This window comes from Scatophagus argus, chromosome 1, assembly GCF_020382885.2.
Source record: "Scatophagus argus isolate fScaArg1 chromosome 1, fScaArg1.pri, whole genome shotgun sequence".
In the NCBI taxonomy this organism is placed as follows: domain Eukaryota; kingdom Metazoa; phylum Chordata; class Actinopteri; family Scatophagidae; genus Scatophagus; species Scatophagus argus.
In genome coordinates this window covers 16,788,805-16,807,154 of record NC_058493.1, presented here as the reverse complement: position 1 = coordinate 16,807,154, position 18,350 = coordinate 16,788,805, and the positions used below count along the sequence as shown (strand labels likewise).

Below are 18,350 nucleotides of genomic sequence, written 5' to 3'. Positions count from 1 at the left end.
CACTGCCAAACTTTCTGCCAAACACTGCCTATACATCCATACCACACCCACATTTGCTCAGACTGAGCATTGATTAACACGATTAAGAATTTTTGATTGATTGATTGATTAAGAAGCTGGAATATTCACAGGTGTTCAAGAAAATTTCAAAATTAAAGCAGAAAAATAAGTGTGAAATATTTGAAAGGTGTGTGTACAAATTGAATTCTTGTTATTAAATAGTAACAAAACAACAAAAGTTTAGATTTAGATTTTGGTTTATTTCCATGTAAGTTCCTGCAAAATTTTTCTCATGCTGTTAAGTCATCACCTCAGGCTTTGGGACTTTGCATAAAGTGTAGCCTGATATTTGATATCACATCATGCCACCTAACTGTCTTATGATTAAAGCTATTGCTACGTGTATCAAAGCTAACAATTAGCAGACTAATTAATGACCATACACACACTTCACAATATATGAAAAGTCATGATCCACATTTAGTAACAAGTCATGTTTCCATCATTAATTAGCACACATATGACAACTCATTTCTTAATTTTAATTTTATTTTAATGGCACACGCAAATGATCTTCAACTTGTCAACAACCTCTGTGTCTCCTTTAGGGAATGATGTATTCACAGATGTACTTTTTGAGGCTGCGACACACCTCATCATACCACTTTCCTTGTGCAACCACTGAGAGAGCAACACAGCTCTCCCTCTTCGTCCCTGTGGGCTGCTTCTTGGAGCGGTCCCAGTTCAAGTAGCTGACTGGCAGGCTGTTGACATCAACATACTGGCCTTCTTTCACTATGTCTGCCACTCCGATCCAGAAGTCCCTGGATCCCGGAGCACTCCTTTTCGCATAGTCTCTCAATTCATTGTTTTCCATCATGTCCCGTGGCGTTGCTAAAGTTCCTCCTTGTGCGATACAATCTTCATTTGCTTCATGGTAATGTTTGGGTTCTTCAATTGTAAGGTAGCACTTCCTGTGGGCTTTGATGCCACGGAGACAAACTGAAAACACACGAGTTAAATAATACTTCATGAGTTAATTGAATTTTTAAAGCAACAAAAATTACTATAATTATTGTAATGTTTTCCAGAATAAAAAAAAATAATTATGATGGACATTAGGATACACGAAAATATTCTTTCTATTCAAATACTTAAGTTTTTGAATCTCCCTGTTTTTCATCAACAGATTTTGTAGACATACATGTGAATTCACATGGTATGAAGAGGTCACAGTCTGAACAGTGGCTAAAAACTAGCCAAGAAAGGAAAAGCAGAGCATAATGAAAATAAAAATAATAACTAACAACAATAAATGAATATATCGCATTTTTATGTGATCAAATGCTGTAAGTCTCACAAAAAAGAGAGACAAAACAAAACAAATGAGCAAATGAGGAAATGAGCTTTATTCCCATTGTGCAATTCAGCCTTTTACCTTATATTTTAATTGATCCTATGAGTGATGCTGACCTCTGCTGGTCACTTGGCATACTAAGAAGTTCAAAATCTAGTTAACAGTCATCTATCGGTAATGTAACGGTGTGTAGTGATAGTGAGAGACCGCATGTTTAAAAAAAACAAAAAAACAACTTAACATCACAATATCATTATTAACCAACCACTGTCCCATGATTCATTTCTTCACGATTTATTTCTTAAGCAAACATACTGAAGACTGCATTAGTCTTTAACCTCCCTTTATTTAGTGAGGGCAGTACCTGTCTGCAGCGCCTGCATCTCTTTCAGTGAGTTCACCTCCTGCCACAACCTCTCAAGCTGAGACTTCACATCACCTTCCTCTGCAGCTGCATCTCGACAAAGAGGCAAAAATAAATAAACGTATAAACAGATGAATCTGAATCTGCAGCAAACACCTTACTTATGAACTGTGTGCAGCGTTCAAGGATTCAAGGAGCTTTATTGTCATTTCACACATGTAGAAACACAAGGTGGAACGACATTAGTTTCCCTGGTCCCGGTATAAACCCAAAAACCTACAAAATACATAATAGTATTAATATAAAACAACGCTATATAAATATAGCGTCGTTACCTCCGGACTGGCGGGGTGATACGGCCTTCCTGGTGCGGGGTGGACGGCTGGAGCTGAAGTGGAGCAAAGAGAAGCAAAGAACGATGAAGATGGGGAGGGCCAGACGCGCCATGTCTGAGGCCAGTGGATCCTACAGCACAGGACACAGTGGCACACCTTGTACTGCCGTGAAAGGAACCAAAAACACTGCAGGCAGCTCAATATATACTGGCCTTCTGTATGCCTTTCTGGGTACTCTCCCCGCATTGGCCCCAACTCTGTTTGTTTTTGTCCAAACACCAGGAGGAGGTGAGAGAGGTACAAGGGTGGAGTGGCAAATAATAACTTCCTTGTGTCTGGCTTTTGATAAATATTTACTTGGGACAAGGTGCACTACGCAGTATTCCCTTTCATTTCACTAACAAACTGGAAATTCATTCACTGTTCCACTATTACAGAGTGTTCTTCATCCCATCCCCCTTTTCCATGTCAGTTTTGGACAAGTGACAAATAATGTTACACCTTAGTGTCAACTCAGAATAAAGCAGTAGTGGAAAGTGACGAAGCACATTTACTCAAGTATGGTATTTAAAGACAATTTTGAGGTACTTGTACTGATTAGTATTTCCGTTTTCTGTTACTGTATACTTGTACTCCACTGCAAAACACGGCAAATACTGTACTTTCTACACTGCTACATTCATATCACAACTTACTAACGAGTTATTAGTTACTTTGCTAATTTAGTTTAGTAATACAAAATATGATCAGCAAATAAATAATGCAATACGAAACGTTATAAATGAAGATGCATAAAAAGTACTTTTTACTTTTGGTACTTAAAGTATGTGATGCTCATTCTTTTGAATTTTTATTTCAGTAAAAAATTAAGTGCATGACTGTTGCTTGTAAGAGAGTATTTCTTTTACTTAGTAGTAAGTACAAGATCTGTGTACTTCTTCCACCTCTGGAAAAAAGTGCCAACATGTCTGAACTGTCAACCTGCCACCCAACTGGTGAAATATAGGTTATGGGTGTTGTTAATCTACACTATAAAGGGATGAAATTACAACTTTCAGAGCATGAAAACAAGGAAGGTACTTATATACTGTAGTTATCTTTTCAATGTTTTAATCACACAGACTTCCAGTTGTATAATCTTTAAAAATAAAGCTGCTATGAGACCAGAGGAAGTCCAGCTCCCTGCTCCGATGAAGGCGGTTATTTTTAGAGTGAGATGTTGTATAAAGATGGGAGGGGAGAGCTAAATAAGAAAAACCATTGGACATATGGGCTCAGTATAGCAGCACAACTCAGCTCAAGTATGTTTTCGATTTCACAGTCTTTAAGTTGTGCATTTCTAAGCATTTGCTTTCACTTAAGGCATTAATGAAAAAAAAAACAAACTCTGTGATAGTTTTATGAGTTGCAGTACATACACCCACAGCTTCAAGATGATCTTCTGAACATGTGTTGTTTTCCAGAAAGTTACAGAAACCATCCTGAAATAAAAACACAAGAAAATCTGCTTATTTTTTGGTAGGTCAAAAATGATGTAGTTCATACTGGATGGTATAAAGTCCAAATTTTATGTTCAGTTATCATCTGTCTCTGTGAGGTAGACATAAAACCCAAATCCAGCCCTGAACCCTGAGTTAGATATGACACACAGCTACTGTACAGACGGTCAGTCATTTTGGTTTGATTAATAATCAATAATTAAGACACCACATCCATATATCTTCAAATAGATCACAGTTTGCAGCAGTTCCGTCACCAGGGCATGAATTGATTCTGAGGATGCTACCTGTAGATTTTGAAAATCTTTTACTTTGTTCTCCATCTGGTGTCAAACTGAGGGATCATGCAAAATGTGCAGTATGCTATTGTTCTGTATTCCAAACTTTGATATGTAATCTACACAGGAAAAAAGCATGTAGAACTATATGATATATTTCAGAAAACATTTTTTGTTTTCTGAAATATATTAAAAAAGGTGTTTTTTTAAAAACGTGAAAAGAACCGACGGCCTATCTTTAGGGAAGGTGCAAATGAAATAATTTCAAACGCTGACGAACAAAGACAAAAAGACAATCAGAGAATACTTTGCAGATAAATTTATTCAAGTAAACAGAGCTGTACTCAAAGAAAGTACACAGCAAAAAAATGTGACAAAAATATACGACCACAGGTAAACCATAGTTTCTAAGCAATTTTCTCAACACTACAATGCTAAATGATGTGCTAAACTTTTCTTTAGACTTTTTTCTTTTTTTCCTCTCTCTCACACAAACAGACATAACATTAAAGGCATGAAAACCGACATGTATTTCCAAAATGTCTACACATCAGTTTCTATAATTACACCCATTAACTCCGTCCACTGTTTATCATTGAGCTCCAAAGCATGCAGTGTTTACTCCTGTTACTAAAGTCATGCATCTTTAATTTCTTAAAATGGCATGAATACAAAACACTGACTGTTTTATTGTTTTAATAGTTGAAAAAATACTTTCTGATGTATACTCCAGTCCTTCTTTAATAATTCAAGAAAAGTAAATAATTCAGATGACTATCTGATATGAATCACACTGAATAAGCGTGGTCAAAGAAATGGTCAAACAGGATAACAGTTTCTAATTTGATGAATGAAAAATAAAAACAGATCATTCGTCCATAGAAGGTGAATGGAAGTTGTAAATATTTGCTCCCTGCTAGCTGTTATGGAGTGAAGCAGAGGGCATCATATTAAAATAAAGCAGTACACATCATCCTGCCTTTATACACCAGCTGATTGTAAAAAATAATTCATGTTGGAGTCTTATGGCACTTTTGTTGTGAGGCACCAGCAATTAAGCAACTTTGGTTAGACAAGCAAAGCAGAAACTCCATAAAAGGTTGACTTGCCGTCTGACTGACCGCATCCTCCACTAAGACATCACTAGTTTATCTCATCTGGATTTACGTATATTCTGTAAGGTTTTGACACAGATGGAAATTTGACACTCAAATTTGTTCCATTTTGTAAAACTGACCTGCCAATAAATGTAACACTTCATTGTATTCTATATTATATATTTTAGTAAAAGTGCTGCATCTACAGTTCAATTGGAAAAATATTTCAGAGCTCTGATGTCGGCACAAATTCAACACGCATCAGTTTTTACATTCCAGTTAAAAATACCTTTCTGTTGTTGTTTCTTTTTTCAATGTGAACTTTATAGGAGGAAATCAGTTCAAGTATAAAACACTTAGCTCAAAGGCACAGGTGATCCCATAAGAAGTGTAAGAAGAAAATATCATGCACATATCTAGAAAAGTCTGGTGCACACAGACTTTCGTACTTCTACTGGCTTACACATTACTAGTGTAACTAGTGAGAAAGTGATTCACTGCATTAAAACATTTTCTCAAACGTATGTCAGTTGTTTGCTCTCATTTGACACCCGTCATCTCTGTGACCAGGCATGATGTGACACTTAAGTGCTCTCCTAAATCTGTTTATGGGGGTGATAATGTTGAAGTGATATCAGCGAGACAGCAAGTTTAAACGCTTATTCAGTCTGTTGATAATTCAGTAAACTGCTGGCAGATGCAATTAACTTATATAATGGACACAAACCTATTCACACAATAGGCCAGCATAGTATCACTTCATAATACAGTAGATAATATAGTAATACTACTTTTAGAATGGCACTTGCACTTGTTGGCTGGATGACATGGATAACATGATGTTTTCATTTGCCCCAAAAATTTTGCTTGACAACTGACAAGCACTGGGAGACAGACAAGAGATGCAAACATATCCTATACATACATACATTCATGCATACAGCACATACATACATACATACATACATACGCACATACTGCACAACACTGTGTAGTTGTCTTCCTCTGTGAGGGGATGTGTGTAGCTTCTCCAGTCTCTAGGTGTGTTGAAGTGAGGGTTTAATGGATGAAAGGCATTCGCTCCTTGTTGTCATTGTCTCCCTCGGGCTCCTCTTCTTCCTCTCCTGCTTCACTGGTCTCTGTACTGTCACTGGCCATCTAAAATATTATTCAGCTATGGTTAGTTGTATGTTGAGCTACACAAAAAAAAGATTAACATAAATGTGAGCTGTCATGAAGTGGTGCAGTAAATGTGTAAAATACATCTGCTGCCAATAGGCAGCCCTATGCAGGGACTAGATTATACTATACTCAATATGCGCACATTTCTTAACAGTTTTTACAGGTTTGATGTTGAAGTCACCACGGAAACGACAGCTATAAAACAGGATGAAATCCTACTCAAAGCCTCCTTATGACTGGTGACTGGACCCAAAAATGACATCAGAAATGTCTAATGTATCTCTCTACCAACAACAAATACCACACTGCCAGTCAGCCAGTAAATTAGCGGCACGGCTAGTTCAGCACATAGACAGAAAAGTCCATCTTACACATAATATTCTCAAGTTTACAGTACTTTCAAAAAGAAATTTCAGCCATAGATGTTCTTAAAATGACCTCTACGTTGACTAAATAAATGTGATCAGGGACACCACAAGGGGGAGATACCTCCAAAGTATCACTGTTGGGCCTCCTGTTCAGATTATAAATGAAAATTTACCATTTCTAAACATTATAAGATGTCATACAAACATTTAACTTAGCCTAGTAGCTGTAATAAATTCATCAGCCTCTTACTATAAAAGATGCTTGTTGCATGAGTCACTGTCTAAACTGTAAATGTTTGTACAATTGCACATGAACTCTTAACCATAAGGTCAGTCTTTATTAAGAAATGGTGCTCAGTGGCCCATAACAGTACAGTCTATTGATGTATTCTTTCTGATAACTTAATTTGTGCATTTCACTTGGAAAAAAAAACACATTAAAAATGTTGTAGATACCAGAGGAGTCGGAGCCTTTTCAACATCCAGAATGAGTTTTCCTATGTTTCCTCTGTCATGAATTCTCTGCATGGCCTCTTTTACCTAAAGATAAAACACAACAATTCACTCAGCATGATGACGGCTGGTGCCAGAGGTACAAGCGTGATATCACAAATGAAATGAAAATAATGATTCTTATTTTTGACATTAAAAAAACAGTATTAAAAGAAACAGAAACGGAACGGAACAATAAAGGCTGTATTCCGCATAATCGAATTCACAAAAAGCTTACATCAACATAAAGAAGTTCTCAGCTTTGAAAAGAAAAATAAAATTTCAGAATGACTGGAATATTACACAGCAGAAAGCAGAAAAGCAGAAACTATATATAATAACAATGTAATATAATGAATGTAATAAATAATATCACAGCCATGACTGACCCGTGTTGGCAGCTCCAAATGCCTCTGAGCCTTAAGCATATTTTTAAACCCAGAAATCATAAGATATTATGTAACAGCAAATAGCTCATGTTTACAAAGACCAAACATTCAACAATGACTCAAGCTTTTGCTGGCACTACAATTTTGTCCTTATTTTGATCCTGTTTTTACTGCGACATTTTCTCATTCACGTCCAAAACACATACCTTGTAGGTCAAAGCTTTGAGCAGTGAAACATTAATGCTACTTATTGAAGCTTGTCAGATTGTGTTGTGAAGAGAAAGTTTCACACATCACAAGAGGTAAACAAGATGCCATATCTTGCTTTTTCATTAAAGTCCACATAAAGACACAACTAAATGTGCCTCTTTGTCTGGAACCCAATGTGTCACAAGCGTTCATTTGTTTAAAAAAAAAAAAATGGAGCCAATCAAGCCAAGAGCAAAAATATATCAAAAACTTGTATCTTGCTGCTGGGTTGCAACTCTGCAGTAGAAGAGAGGGATAACGGCCACTTTCACTGTAGGTGTTGAATGGACTTCCCTGATACTTTAAAGCGATCACCGTGAGAAACTGCATGTGGGTTCATTTTTAGCTTTTAGCACCACAAATCGCGTTCAGACTTCCAGGTGAACAATTCATTTTTTTCCTGAGTAAAACTGTAGGTGGTCAGAGTCAGCCAACCTGTTCATATTCTGTTTTGAACATGCATTTCGACCAAGGTTTGCTATGGTCAATATGAACATCAACACCCTCTGAATTCTCAGGCTGTGCTCCTGACACTACATCCCACGCCATCCTCCTCTCTAATGAGATTCTTCACGGGCAATAGTTCCAGTGAATGGCCTGAGCAATCTGGCAAAGTTTAATGACAGCGGTATGTGGGGAGTTTCCCATGAGAAATGAAAATCTGCAGACAGCAATCATTTTCTCATATACATATTCAACATATTCTCTCTCTGACTGTACATACAAAGTTCAGAATGAGTTGCTTATTGCGATGTATTAGCTGCACTGCCTCACCTTTATCTGAATTCCTGGAACATTTTTGATGATGAAACAAATTCCAAATTTTACTTGTAAAAACACACGATATGTTAGATACGTTCTGATATTGCTGATGGGAACAACAGGAAAAATCACTCTCGGATATTCTCAGGAACTGGCTGTTAACTTAATTTGTACCATTAGACATATTGTATGTAGCTACTGGAAATGGAAACAAAATCAAATTAAAACAGACAGTAGCTTGTGCACTTTTTCGTCTACATTTGGCTCATAAAAGTTATGGACTAGTTTCACCTGCTACCAAGGATAAATTTTCAATAGTCCTCTTTCACAGCATAGGCTTTCTTAAACATCATAAGAGAAACGGCACGGTTGTAACTGAAAACATTTAAAATTGACTGCATTTCATTCAGGTGAGCTACTCCCAGGGTCTCGATGGAACTGAGCCATCGTTGGCATCTTTTTTCACTGGTGCTTTTTATATTATGGCAGCCTTCCATGAAAAAGGGCTACTATAATTAAAGGCCCTGCACACCCACACTTAGGTTTTCACATATTGTAGCTGATTGGCTTGCTTTCCCTCTGACGAGTCCACTGCTCCACAGGATCTGCAGACAGATAAGTTGTCTTGTTCGATTTCCTCCCCTGTGTGTTTTCCGCCTTGGTTGTTTGTTTGCACTGCCCTAATTGAGTTCACCTGTGTCTAGCTGTCACTTTTAGTATATATGCATCTGTCCTGCCAGTTCGTCGAAGTTCCCCTGTGCTACACTTTTACTCTTGGTTTTTCCTTTCCAGTGAGTCTCTTTAGCTTGCTTATCTTGTCTCTGCCTTCCATTTATTGGATTTGTTTTCCTGGTCTGGCTGATCTCCTGTGATCCAAACCTTCTAGTAATGACTGTGTTCTGAAACTGAAGTTGTCTCCTGTCCACAAATCTTCTTCATTCCCCATAACATATATGGAAACCCCAGTGCATCCAAGAGCCTCCTTGCAATTCTGCAGGAGTTGTTTGATGGTTGCTGCACGACATTTGCCTTCAGGGCATTTGAGGTAGCAATCATGCCGGGCCATGATGCCTTTGACAGCTTAATGGCCAGAACTGACCCAAACCGAACTCTGCCAGTTGAGATCCCCAACCTCCCATGCACTGTGCACTGGTCCAAGGTCATTCAGTGTCTCACTTGATGTACATGGCTGCATGTGGGGCCATAACTGACCTATCAGCAAACTAAGTTAATAAATAAAATGGGGGAAGACACAAGCAATCAAAGCTGTGCTGGTTGGATGATCACACACACAGAAACATTTGAGATGCAGCATGCGGAAGTATTTTAGGTTTCACGGCCCTAGATCTAACTGTCTCATTAGTTGTGGTCTCAGGCTCCAGATACTTTATAAGCAAGTTCACATTGGTCATTGTTGGCAAGGAGGCAATCTCACTGAAAATGTTTCTTTAGCTGGCCGTGCTTTGATAACAAACTACAGAAACCACAGTTTTCACACTAAATAACCCAGAAACTCAATTTTTAAGTTGTCAGTATGTCTTTAACCCATTAAAGTGATCGATAAGGTGATCTAAAGCCAACAGTGTGCATATTGTGAATAGGTATGCATCTCCTGCACAAAGACTCCAGAGAAGCGGAATCAGAGTTCAAGGGACGCTTGAAGAGTCTGTAGTAATCTGGAATAAAGTTGCTGATCTATGGCGGAAGAATGTCTAAGAACACCTGACAATGTCCCACAAAAAACAGCAGTGACGAACAACAGCTTATATGCTGTCCAAGATGTTTGCATGAAACCTCCTCTCTATCTCCTCATGTTACTACTGTCATCGGTTCATTTCTGATTAGATCATCATCGATCTTACCATCTTGTACCCTCTGACCACCCCAGGCTCTTACCTCCTCCAGCGCCCACAGAGAGTCCACTACCGGCTTGATTTTCTTTTGGTCATAGAGACACAAGAGTTTGTCCATCACTGATTTCACAAGACTACATTTCCTGTGCTTGAAGAGGAGGTTGAGGAGCGAGAATCCTGCTACAACTTTGTTCTCCTCGTACAGTTTGATAGGGTTCACCTTCTCCACCTGCCACCACTACAAAAAAAGCAAACACAGAGAGGCAGAATGACTCATCTGTGAGTGCGTTTCATTTGCCATGAAATGTTCACAGGATAGTAACAGGGTACTGTTGATGACAGACTGTATCTCTGACTCACGGATTTTGCAAAGCTGAAGAAACTCTTTGTTTCCCCAGTTACCATGTTTGACGCGCCTGAAAAAACAAACATAAAGGGATTGCTGTGTGCTGTGCAAAGGGCTGGACAGAAGTGACTGGTCAATAATAAGCAGCAGCAAAGCATGAAGGGGTGAGATGAGGGAGAAACAATTGGCACCTTTAGACTCTTGGATCTGTGCAAGCATGCCTTTGCACGTATTCAGTGGAACTACAATTAATGAATTAAATTCCCTTTAATGCTGTTACTTGATTCATAAAGCTTGACAGGAACTAAAATAATTAACAGAGATCAGACAAGAGTGGTAGCTCTGAAGGATGATACATTTCCACTACAATATCTTTCATTAGCAGAGTACGGCATATGTTTTATTCAAGTGAACCCCACTACTTCCTCACTTGTCTTTGAAGAACTAGCTTATTTCTTGCTGAGAGTAATATGAGAAGATTACTACTACTATCAAGTCTGTTAAAAATGAAGCTACGGCCTGTGGGAAACAGGAGGGAAACAGTTAGCCAGGCTCAGTCCAAAGATAACAAAATGCGCTTAATAGCTCACCAACTAACACATTATATCTTTTGTTTAATCCGCACAAAAACTTCAATTCGCTGTTTTACAAAGGATTTTGTGCCAACCTATTTCTTAGCCAAGAGCAGAGACTTTATGAAGTCTTGTTTCCCCATTCTCAGTATTTATTCTAAGATCTGCTGTCTGCTTCTTGGCCAAAGTTTCATATTTAATGGACAGGTACAAGAGCGGTGTCGATCTCCCCATCTAACTCTTGGAAAGAAAACATTTCCCAAAAGGTCGAACTATTACCCTTAGCTTCTGATGAACTCACAGCTACAGAAAAAATAAACTAAGCTTTGACTAAAATTTGACCAATAAAATTTAACTAAAATTTGCCAAATACACTGCAAATATAGTCATTTCCACTAGGAAAGTGCTAAACGTACAGGCAATGGTCAGATTAACACACAGCAAAAGCATATAGTATTGTTCCCACCATAGAGGATGTAAGTTCCCAAAGGCTTCAGCAGAGTCAGGCCTTTTGCTGTGTTCTCCCCACACAGACAGTCCAACACAATGTCGACGCCCTCTGGAGAAATCCTAAAACATCAAGAGCAAAGTAAAGGCGAAGTCCGCTGAAGGATTCACATAAACTGATATAAACTTAAGAGCATAAGCTGAATACTGGAGGTACAACTAACAATTACTTTCAAATAATCATAATTTGGTCCATCAGATATTGAATAAAATGCTAAATCTGCCCAAAAATGTGCCCAAGCTAATGTCTTCATATATTTTATCTAACAAACAGTTCAAAGATATTCTGGTGGCAACGAAAAGAAGCTCCAACCAGAGAATGCTCCTAGTTTTTAATTTATAGGTGACTTAAAAGAATTAATTATCAAAACAGCCTTGAGCTGAAACAATGAGTCGTTAAATGATTAGCTGAGTGACAGAAAATTAATTGGCAACTATTTTGAGAACTTGCAGCTTTTTCTTTGCACTATAAACTGAATATCTTTGAGTTGTCCACTGTTGGTTGAACAAAAGAGGCAATAAGATGACATCAGCCTGGGCTTTGGGAAATTGTGATTGTGTTTTGTTTTTTTTAGCCAAACAATTAACCCAGGAAATAATCACCACATCAATCAATGATGAAAATCAGTTGCAGCCCTGAAATAGCTACAGATTTATTTTCCATCTATCCAGTAATCAGTTAATGGACTGACTGTATCAGCTCCACTCAACATACTGTGAAGAGTTCATATGCAAACATTTGTTGTTGAGAAAAGGTTCAATCAGATATGATATCGTATTACCTTCTTATTACCTGTGAGCACTAAATGAAAAATGCTAAACGTATATAAATCCATACATTCAGTCCATGATTCACACTCTGAAGCAGCTTCAGGTTTTGTCTAATCATGGATTCATAAGCCAAGAGCACTGAATCTCTGGGACATTGATCTGAGAAAAAGTTGCTGTATGCAACCCACGTCTTCTTTTCACTCTGCCTACAGTTTTCTTATAAAGAACTTACTGATGTTTTCCAATGCCCACATTACTCCTCATCAGTAACATCCTTTAGCTGATGTTTTAAAGAGTTGCTAATACACACAGAATCAGTCTGACATATAAAGTTTGCCATAAAAGCATATATGAAAGAATGAGAGGCATGTTATCATCAGGGTGACCATAATTCCTTACTTTCTGCCTTCTGGCCCTGGACACCTGCTTGGCTAAACTGCTTGGTGGTCTTGTGATTCCCATGGTTTTTGCCTTTCGTAAAAAAGACTAATTTAATTGTACTTTGCTCTTGATCCTGAGAGGAATGTCTGGGCCAGAGAGATGAAAGGCACATTAATCCACAACCACTGTTGATGTGTAGGCAGAAAGCATGAAACAATTAGTGCTTGTGAAGAAATATTTGAATCTCTGTGTATTATAATTAGTAAAATGCAGTCACACAGCATGTTTCGTATACTGTATGTATGGTGCATGTGTCCTGATTACATGACTCAACAGTAAAGCCACAAATTAATGCTAAAGCTCTCTGAAGCAGATGAGGCTGAGAATCATGACGAGCTTCAAAACATTTTCAAAAACCGTTTAAAACTTCACAGCATAATTAGAGCAAATATGTATCGTATTACATCAAAGCTCAGGGAGTGTTTCCCACAAGGTGTTTTTATTGCAGCGCTAACATCGTGCTGTATTGTGACTGATATATGTATGGTAACAACATTCAGCCCTAATTGGCTCAGTTGTTCCACACTGCCAGCGCAGACCTCCACCCCTGACTATGCTGCTGCTCTCTGAGATGAGCTGTGTGTTGCCATGGGGACCGTGGCTATACAAGACCAAATAAGGCAACAGGTAACATCTGCATCCTCGCACAGAGCTCTAAGCACAGTGAGGTCCACGTTATCACATAGAGTTCACATTTAGGACATGCTACAGCGTACCTGCAAGATGATGCCTTGAAGGACATTTTCAGCATTAACGATGTTGTGTAAATACACTTTAACACACGACAGATGGTTCAATCTCACATCTGTCATAATACAGATAAAGTGTCTATGCTTACTTTTTGACTTCTTGCACATAATCAATGTTTCTGTCAAAGAGGTGAGTCACCGAGTCTCTGATGGCAGCGTGTTTGAAACATGAGGCGATCCCAAACACTGTGACGTTAGGGACAGTGGAGCACAGCTGAGCCACAGCTTGACCCTGAAAATAACAAACAGTTGCAACAGTTTATGAGTGCCTGGGAACAAAACACAAAGGCAACAGCGCTACTGCTATTTGTAGAAGACTTTTTCTTAATGACTGAGCATCTCTTCCAGTCATTTCAAAATTTAAAGTAGTCAAAAATGTTCAAGAAGAAATAACCTAAAGTTTAATGATTATTTTTTTTATTTGCACTGCAACATAAACCACAATAGTTAGCAACAACTTGACAACTTGTTCCATTTGTAGGTTTGAAACTATCCGTTATGAAAAGAGTTGGATGAAATGGTGGAACTGCACTTAGGAAATGCACTTACTACACCACCTCCTGCTGAGTGAACCAACACTGACATCCCCTCTCGCAGATTGGCAACCTCAAAGAGCATCATATAGGCAGCCACAAAGTTCAGGGAGAATGCAGCAGCCTCAGCAAAAGTCATTTCATCTGGCATCTTGTAGACAAAATCCACTGGTGTGCAAACAACTTCTGCCCAGGCATTATAATTCACAAAAGCCATAACTCTGTCGCCTATCTGAAAGAAACGTGTTACAGTAGCCGGATAACAAGCAGACATGCATGTGAAGCAAGAGGAAATTATCAGCAGATTATTGATTAACCAAAATGGATTTGCCATTATTAAACTTAGAGCACACATATCTAGGTTTTTTCTTTATCTTTTTCAGATTCAGATGTTCAAAAACATTCATTCATTCATTCATCACAGCTTTACAGACGTCCTTTCACTCACCTCAAACCCTGTTGTGTTTTCACCCACTGACTCCACTATTCCAGAGCATTCAAACCCAGGGACAAGAGGAGGTTTTGGAGGATTATCAATAGTCCCCTGACGTACCATCAGGTCTAGGAAATTCAAGCCACTGCAACAAAGAATAAATATGAGTTTAATGTTGTAGATATTAAATCCAACTGCTTCAGTGTTTGAAAGGAAATCATGCATCTCAAGTATCTCTAACCACTGACCGCTATTAATAAACAATAAATTTTATATGACACACTAACAGATGTGCTGTGCTATTAATTTCAATACTAACCGCAGTGAGTCACTGGCTGTTTTCCTACCACTACAAGGCCAGATTCAACAACATTTTCCTAACTCTGAGTTTGTAAACACTGGCCATTTGTTCAGCTGTGATCATTCGATCATTCGATCATTCGGAGTTAATCGATACACCTTAAATTCAGCAGGTCATCAAACAAAAGGGACAGGATTTGCCTGAGAGTGTCTGACAACAGTTCGGTAGTCGTTTTGCTCGGCGTGAGGGGGTTCCAGCCAGACAGCCAACCTCCCGCAACAGGAAAGACCTGTGGCTTCTTTACCACGAAATTTGCCAATAACGTGTGCTGTTCAGTGTTAATACCTGTCACAAATACTGTGTGGGAGGGGAAGCCAGAGCGATCCATAAGAACAGACAAAACGTATGACTGATATTTATCAGCTAATCATATTTACCACGCTTTGACGCGGATCTTCACTTCACCATCCTGGAGCTCGGGCATCGCCTTCTTGGTCACCCTGAGTTTGTTAAGACCTCCAAAACCTGCCAGTATCACCGCTCGCATTTCATTGGCATCGCCGGACGATTCCACGTTTTCTGTTTCCTTCCCCGCATTTTTGTTTATCATGCACTCGGTTTCCTCCGTCATATCTGCTCCTTCTTTAGCCATGTCGGGGACCTGCTGCTCTGCCTCTCCGCTCCTGCTCGGGGCTCTCACAGCGATGTGGCGTGAAGCCTGTGCACAGACAGGCGCTATCCGGATGCTTATCCACAGCGGAGGAAAGAAGCCTCACCGCCTACACATGCCCAGATTAACTCCTTTCAAGTCACACAGATAATGGATAAGTCAACTAAAGTTTGCCATTTCAATAACATAGAAGATAATTCATCCTTTGCTTTGCTCTGATTGTGTCGGGCTCAAGTATGAATGGCGCCATCTGCTGGTGATGTGTGTACCAAACCTTTAGGTTGGATAACGTCCATAGACGGTGTAATACAGTTTCAGAATCAGAATTCCTTTATTTGTCCCTGAAGGGAAATTCTTATTCTTACAGACATTGCACATGCAGTATTCCCGACCAGGAAAAGTGAAGAGTATAAAAATAGGATAAACAAAACTAAAATCTCTTACATGATGATGTAAGACCCTTTTCAATAATACATCCAACTAAACATGCAAACCGTTAACTAAAATCCAGTGCGGTGCCTTCACGTTCGCTTGTGCGTCGTACAACTTATTGCCTCACATCGACGTTTCTGCCATGTCTTGTCAAATCTGATGGACAGGTAATTATTTGTTTTAATCAAGTTTTAATAAAAACATAATGGGCGAAAGATATGGTATACTTTAATAAATTCACAATGCAGAAGCCGGGGAGTCGAACGATATAGCTAAGGTAGCTACGCCAAAAACATTTTCAACAAAACTTGAGCGTTACATTACATTAACCGCAACACATTTTTCAAAGCTAACGGACACATAAGCTAGGTTAACTTAACGTTAACTGAATGTTAGCCCTGACCTCACTTTATAAAGTCGTTGTGGGGAATAAGTCAACAAACAGGTGCCTATACTTACACATCCAGCAGGAAGAGAGTGACTTTATCATGCCATCAAGTTCTGAACACCTGATGAATGTATGTCGATGTAAGTCCAGTAACGGTTACTCGACTGTTAGCCGCTGGCTTCATTTGTGCTCAGTGACTCCAGTGTTCAGACAGATCCTGAAAGAAATTGGCCAGCTCTGTCAGCGTGTTTTCTCCGATATATTGACCGTCTTACAAGTGAAAAAAGTTAAGCTGAAACAAGCAGCTAACAAGTAGAGCTGCAACGATTAGTTGATCAGTCGATTGAATCGTTTGTCATGTTTCAAGCGTCTTAAATGTAGGGGATTACTGGTTTTCTTTTTCATTTATGAGCGTAAATGAAGAGTCTTTATGTTTTTGGACTGATGGTTGGAGACATCACTTTGGGACCTGGGAAATTATGATGCACATTTTTAGTATACAATATAAGTAAGATTAATCGATTATGAAAGTAATCGTAAATTGCATCCCTACAGAAAAGAAGTGCAGATTTTGAGTAATACATTAATCGCTACAATTTGAATAATATTTAAATAGTCATTGAAATTAAGATGATGTGCCTATTACCAGCAGTTGGGCAATTTGATAAATATGATTACATCTTGAAAGTACAGTTTAGTAAGAAGAGTAAGTAAATTTTATTTGACAAGTACATAATTCAAAATGTAATTAGAAAAAGGCCTTTACACGTGATCCTTTTATATTCATTAAATTAGTGCTAAAAAATGTGCTATATTATGAATGGTCATATGGACGTACTGTATAATCAGTCTGAGGCTTGTACTTTAATAACTTCCTTTTCATTTTTGATGAATTGCAAAATAGTCCCTGCTCTCCCACAGCCTCTGTTGGTAGCACATTTATATTTACAGTATCAATATTTACTACACGTGGTGCAAATCTATAACTGAACGACAAATTAAAATGAGAACAAGATTCTCGTGGCTCTTGCATACCGAGATTTATTTAACGAAATGTGACAACTGAATCCGGTATTAAGAAACATAGTTTTTATCATGAATGTTTCTGTAGGCATTTAAGTAGGAAGCGTGTAGGAGGAAAGAAGCAGTTGCTCTTTGTTGCAATTGCATTATTAATGCATAGCTAGCATTAATACAAGGTCCATGTACAATCCCATTGTTAGTAATCAATTTGAAATCACCTTTCATGGGACAGAAACAGAAATTGTGTTAGTGACACTGCAAAAATAGTTCTCTACAAATTTCATTGCTTTTGGGTCTGTAGCAATTCTCCACTACTCAGGATGGTTGTATTCATTACCTCTTCAACTGCTTATCATTCCACCAACATCGTCAACCCTGAGAAGACCCCAAACTGGGAAGGAACCTATATGACTTGACATTTCACGAGCATTTTACCAAGTCATTTTGTGCGTATTGCAGCCTTTATCTCAGAGTAGAAGAATTTCCCTTCTTTAAAGAAAACAAAACTTAGTGTACCCTTACATTTCTTACACATTTTGCACTTAATGTGTTACTGCTAAAGAAAATGTCTCTCTGCATCATCTGCCACCTGCTCCTTTTTTAAAACTATACATTCATAATAGATGGGGGAATCAAAAGAAATGGCTGGGGGTAAATCATGGAAGGACTTTCTCTAGTCTTTGGGAACATCAGTGAATATTCGCAGTCCATGCATTCCTTTAATCTCCTCCTGGAGTGCCTGTGGAGGACAAAACGCAAAGAGAAAAATTCAGCTTCTACAAGTACAAACAGCAACAAGTGTAACTATGTCTGCCAAATTTATGAAAATAATCTTAAAAATCAAACATGCATGGTTGATAAACAGATATGGACCACAGCACACAAGTGCAAATATACCATATGTTGCAGTGCAATTAATAAAAAAGACAGAAGTTCTATTTTATACTACTGCAGGGTTG

The 18,350-nt window shown here is 38.5% G+C and overlaps 4 protein-coding genes across 9 annotated transcripts in view; 1 reads left to right on the top strand and 3 right to left on the bottom strand.

The window, feature by feature from the left end:
• Window positions 1–287: 287 nt before the first annotated feature.
• On the bottom strand, window positions 288–2,418 carry clec3a (C-type lectin domain family 3, member A). The gene is made up of 3 exons (XM_046387355.1): window positions 2,057–2,418; window positions 1,722–1,808; window positions 288–1,002 (listed from the first exon to the last, which is right to left on the bottom strand). The coding sequence occupies exons 1-3, from the start codon at window positions 2,166–2,168 to the stop codon at window positions 605–607; spliced, it is 597 nt and encodes a 198-aa protein (XP_046243311.1). The 5' UTR covers window positions 2,169–2,418; the 3' UTR covers window positions 288–604.
• A 1,056-nt stretch (window positions 2,419–3,474) lies between these two features.
• Window positions 3,475–16,870, bottom strand: vat1l (vesicle amine transport 1-like). Of its 3 annotated transcripts, XR_006843232.1 has the most exons (11): window positions 16,440–16,870; window positions 15,316–15,679; window positions 14,593–14,722; window positions 14,161–14,376; window positions 13,701–13,843; window positions 11,610–11,713; window positions 10,586–10,641; window positions 10,269–10,463; window positions 6,937–7,020; window positions 5,905–6,088; window positions 3,475–3,537 (listed from the first exon to the last, which is right to left on the bottom strand). XR_006843232.1 is itself a non-coding variant. In XM_046387329.1 (10 exons), the coding sequence occupies exons 2-10, from the start codon at window positions 15,528–15,530 to the stop codon at window positions 5,990–5,992; spliced, it is 1,242 nt and encodes a 413-aa protein (XP_046243285.1). In that variant the 5' UTR covers window positions 15,531–15,679; window positions 16,440–16,870; the 3' UTR covers window positions 4,146–5,989. The 3 variants fall into 3 exon arrangements, 2 of the variants coding, with proteins under 2 accessions (XP_046243285.1, XP_046243298.1); XM_046387329.1 differs by lacking the exon at window positions 3,475–3,537 and having other exon boundaries at window positions 4,146–6,088; XM_046387342.1 differs by lacking the exon at window positions 3,475–3,537 and having other exon boundaries at window positions 4,146–6,088; window positions 15,316–15,657.
• Window positions 16,070–18,350, top strand: part of LOC124058252 (polycystic kidney disease protein 1-like 2) — a 21,698-nt gene continuing 19,417 nt past the window's right edge. The window contains exon 1 of one of the 3 annotated variants that reach the window (XM_046387307.1): window positions 16,070–16,147. In XM_046387307.1, coding sequence (XP_046243263.1) covers window positions 16,140–16,147 — 8 coding nt within the window. In that variant the 5' untranslated portion in view covers window positions 16,070–16,139. The remainder of the gene's footprint in view (window positions 16,148–18,350) is intronic. The other 2 variants (XM_046387316.1, XM_046387297.1) reach the window with 2 other exon arrangements.
• Window positions 17,384–18,350, bottom strand: part of bola3 (bolA family member 3) — a 1,829-nt gene continuing 862 nt past the window's right edge. For both annotated transcript variants that reach the window (XM_046387375.1, XM_046387366.1), the window contains exon 4: window positions 17,384–18,130. In XM_046387375.1, coding sequence (XP_046243331.1) covers window positions 18,065–18,130 — 66 coding nt within the window. In that variant the 3' untranslated portion in view covers window positions 17,384–18,064. The remainder of the gene's footprint in view (window positions 18,131–18,350) is intronic.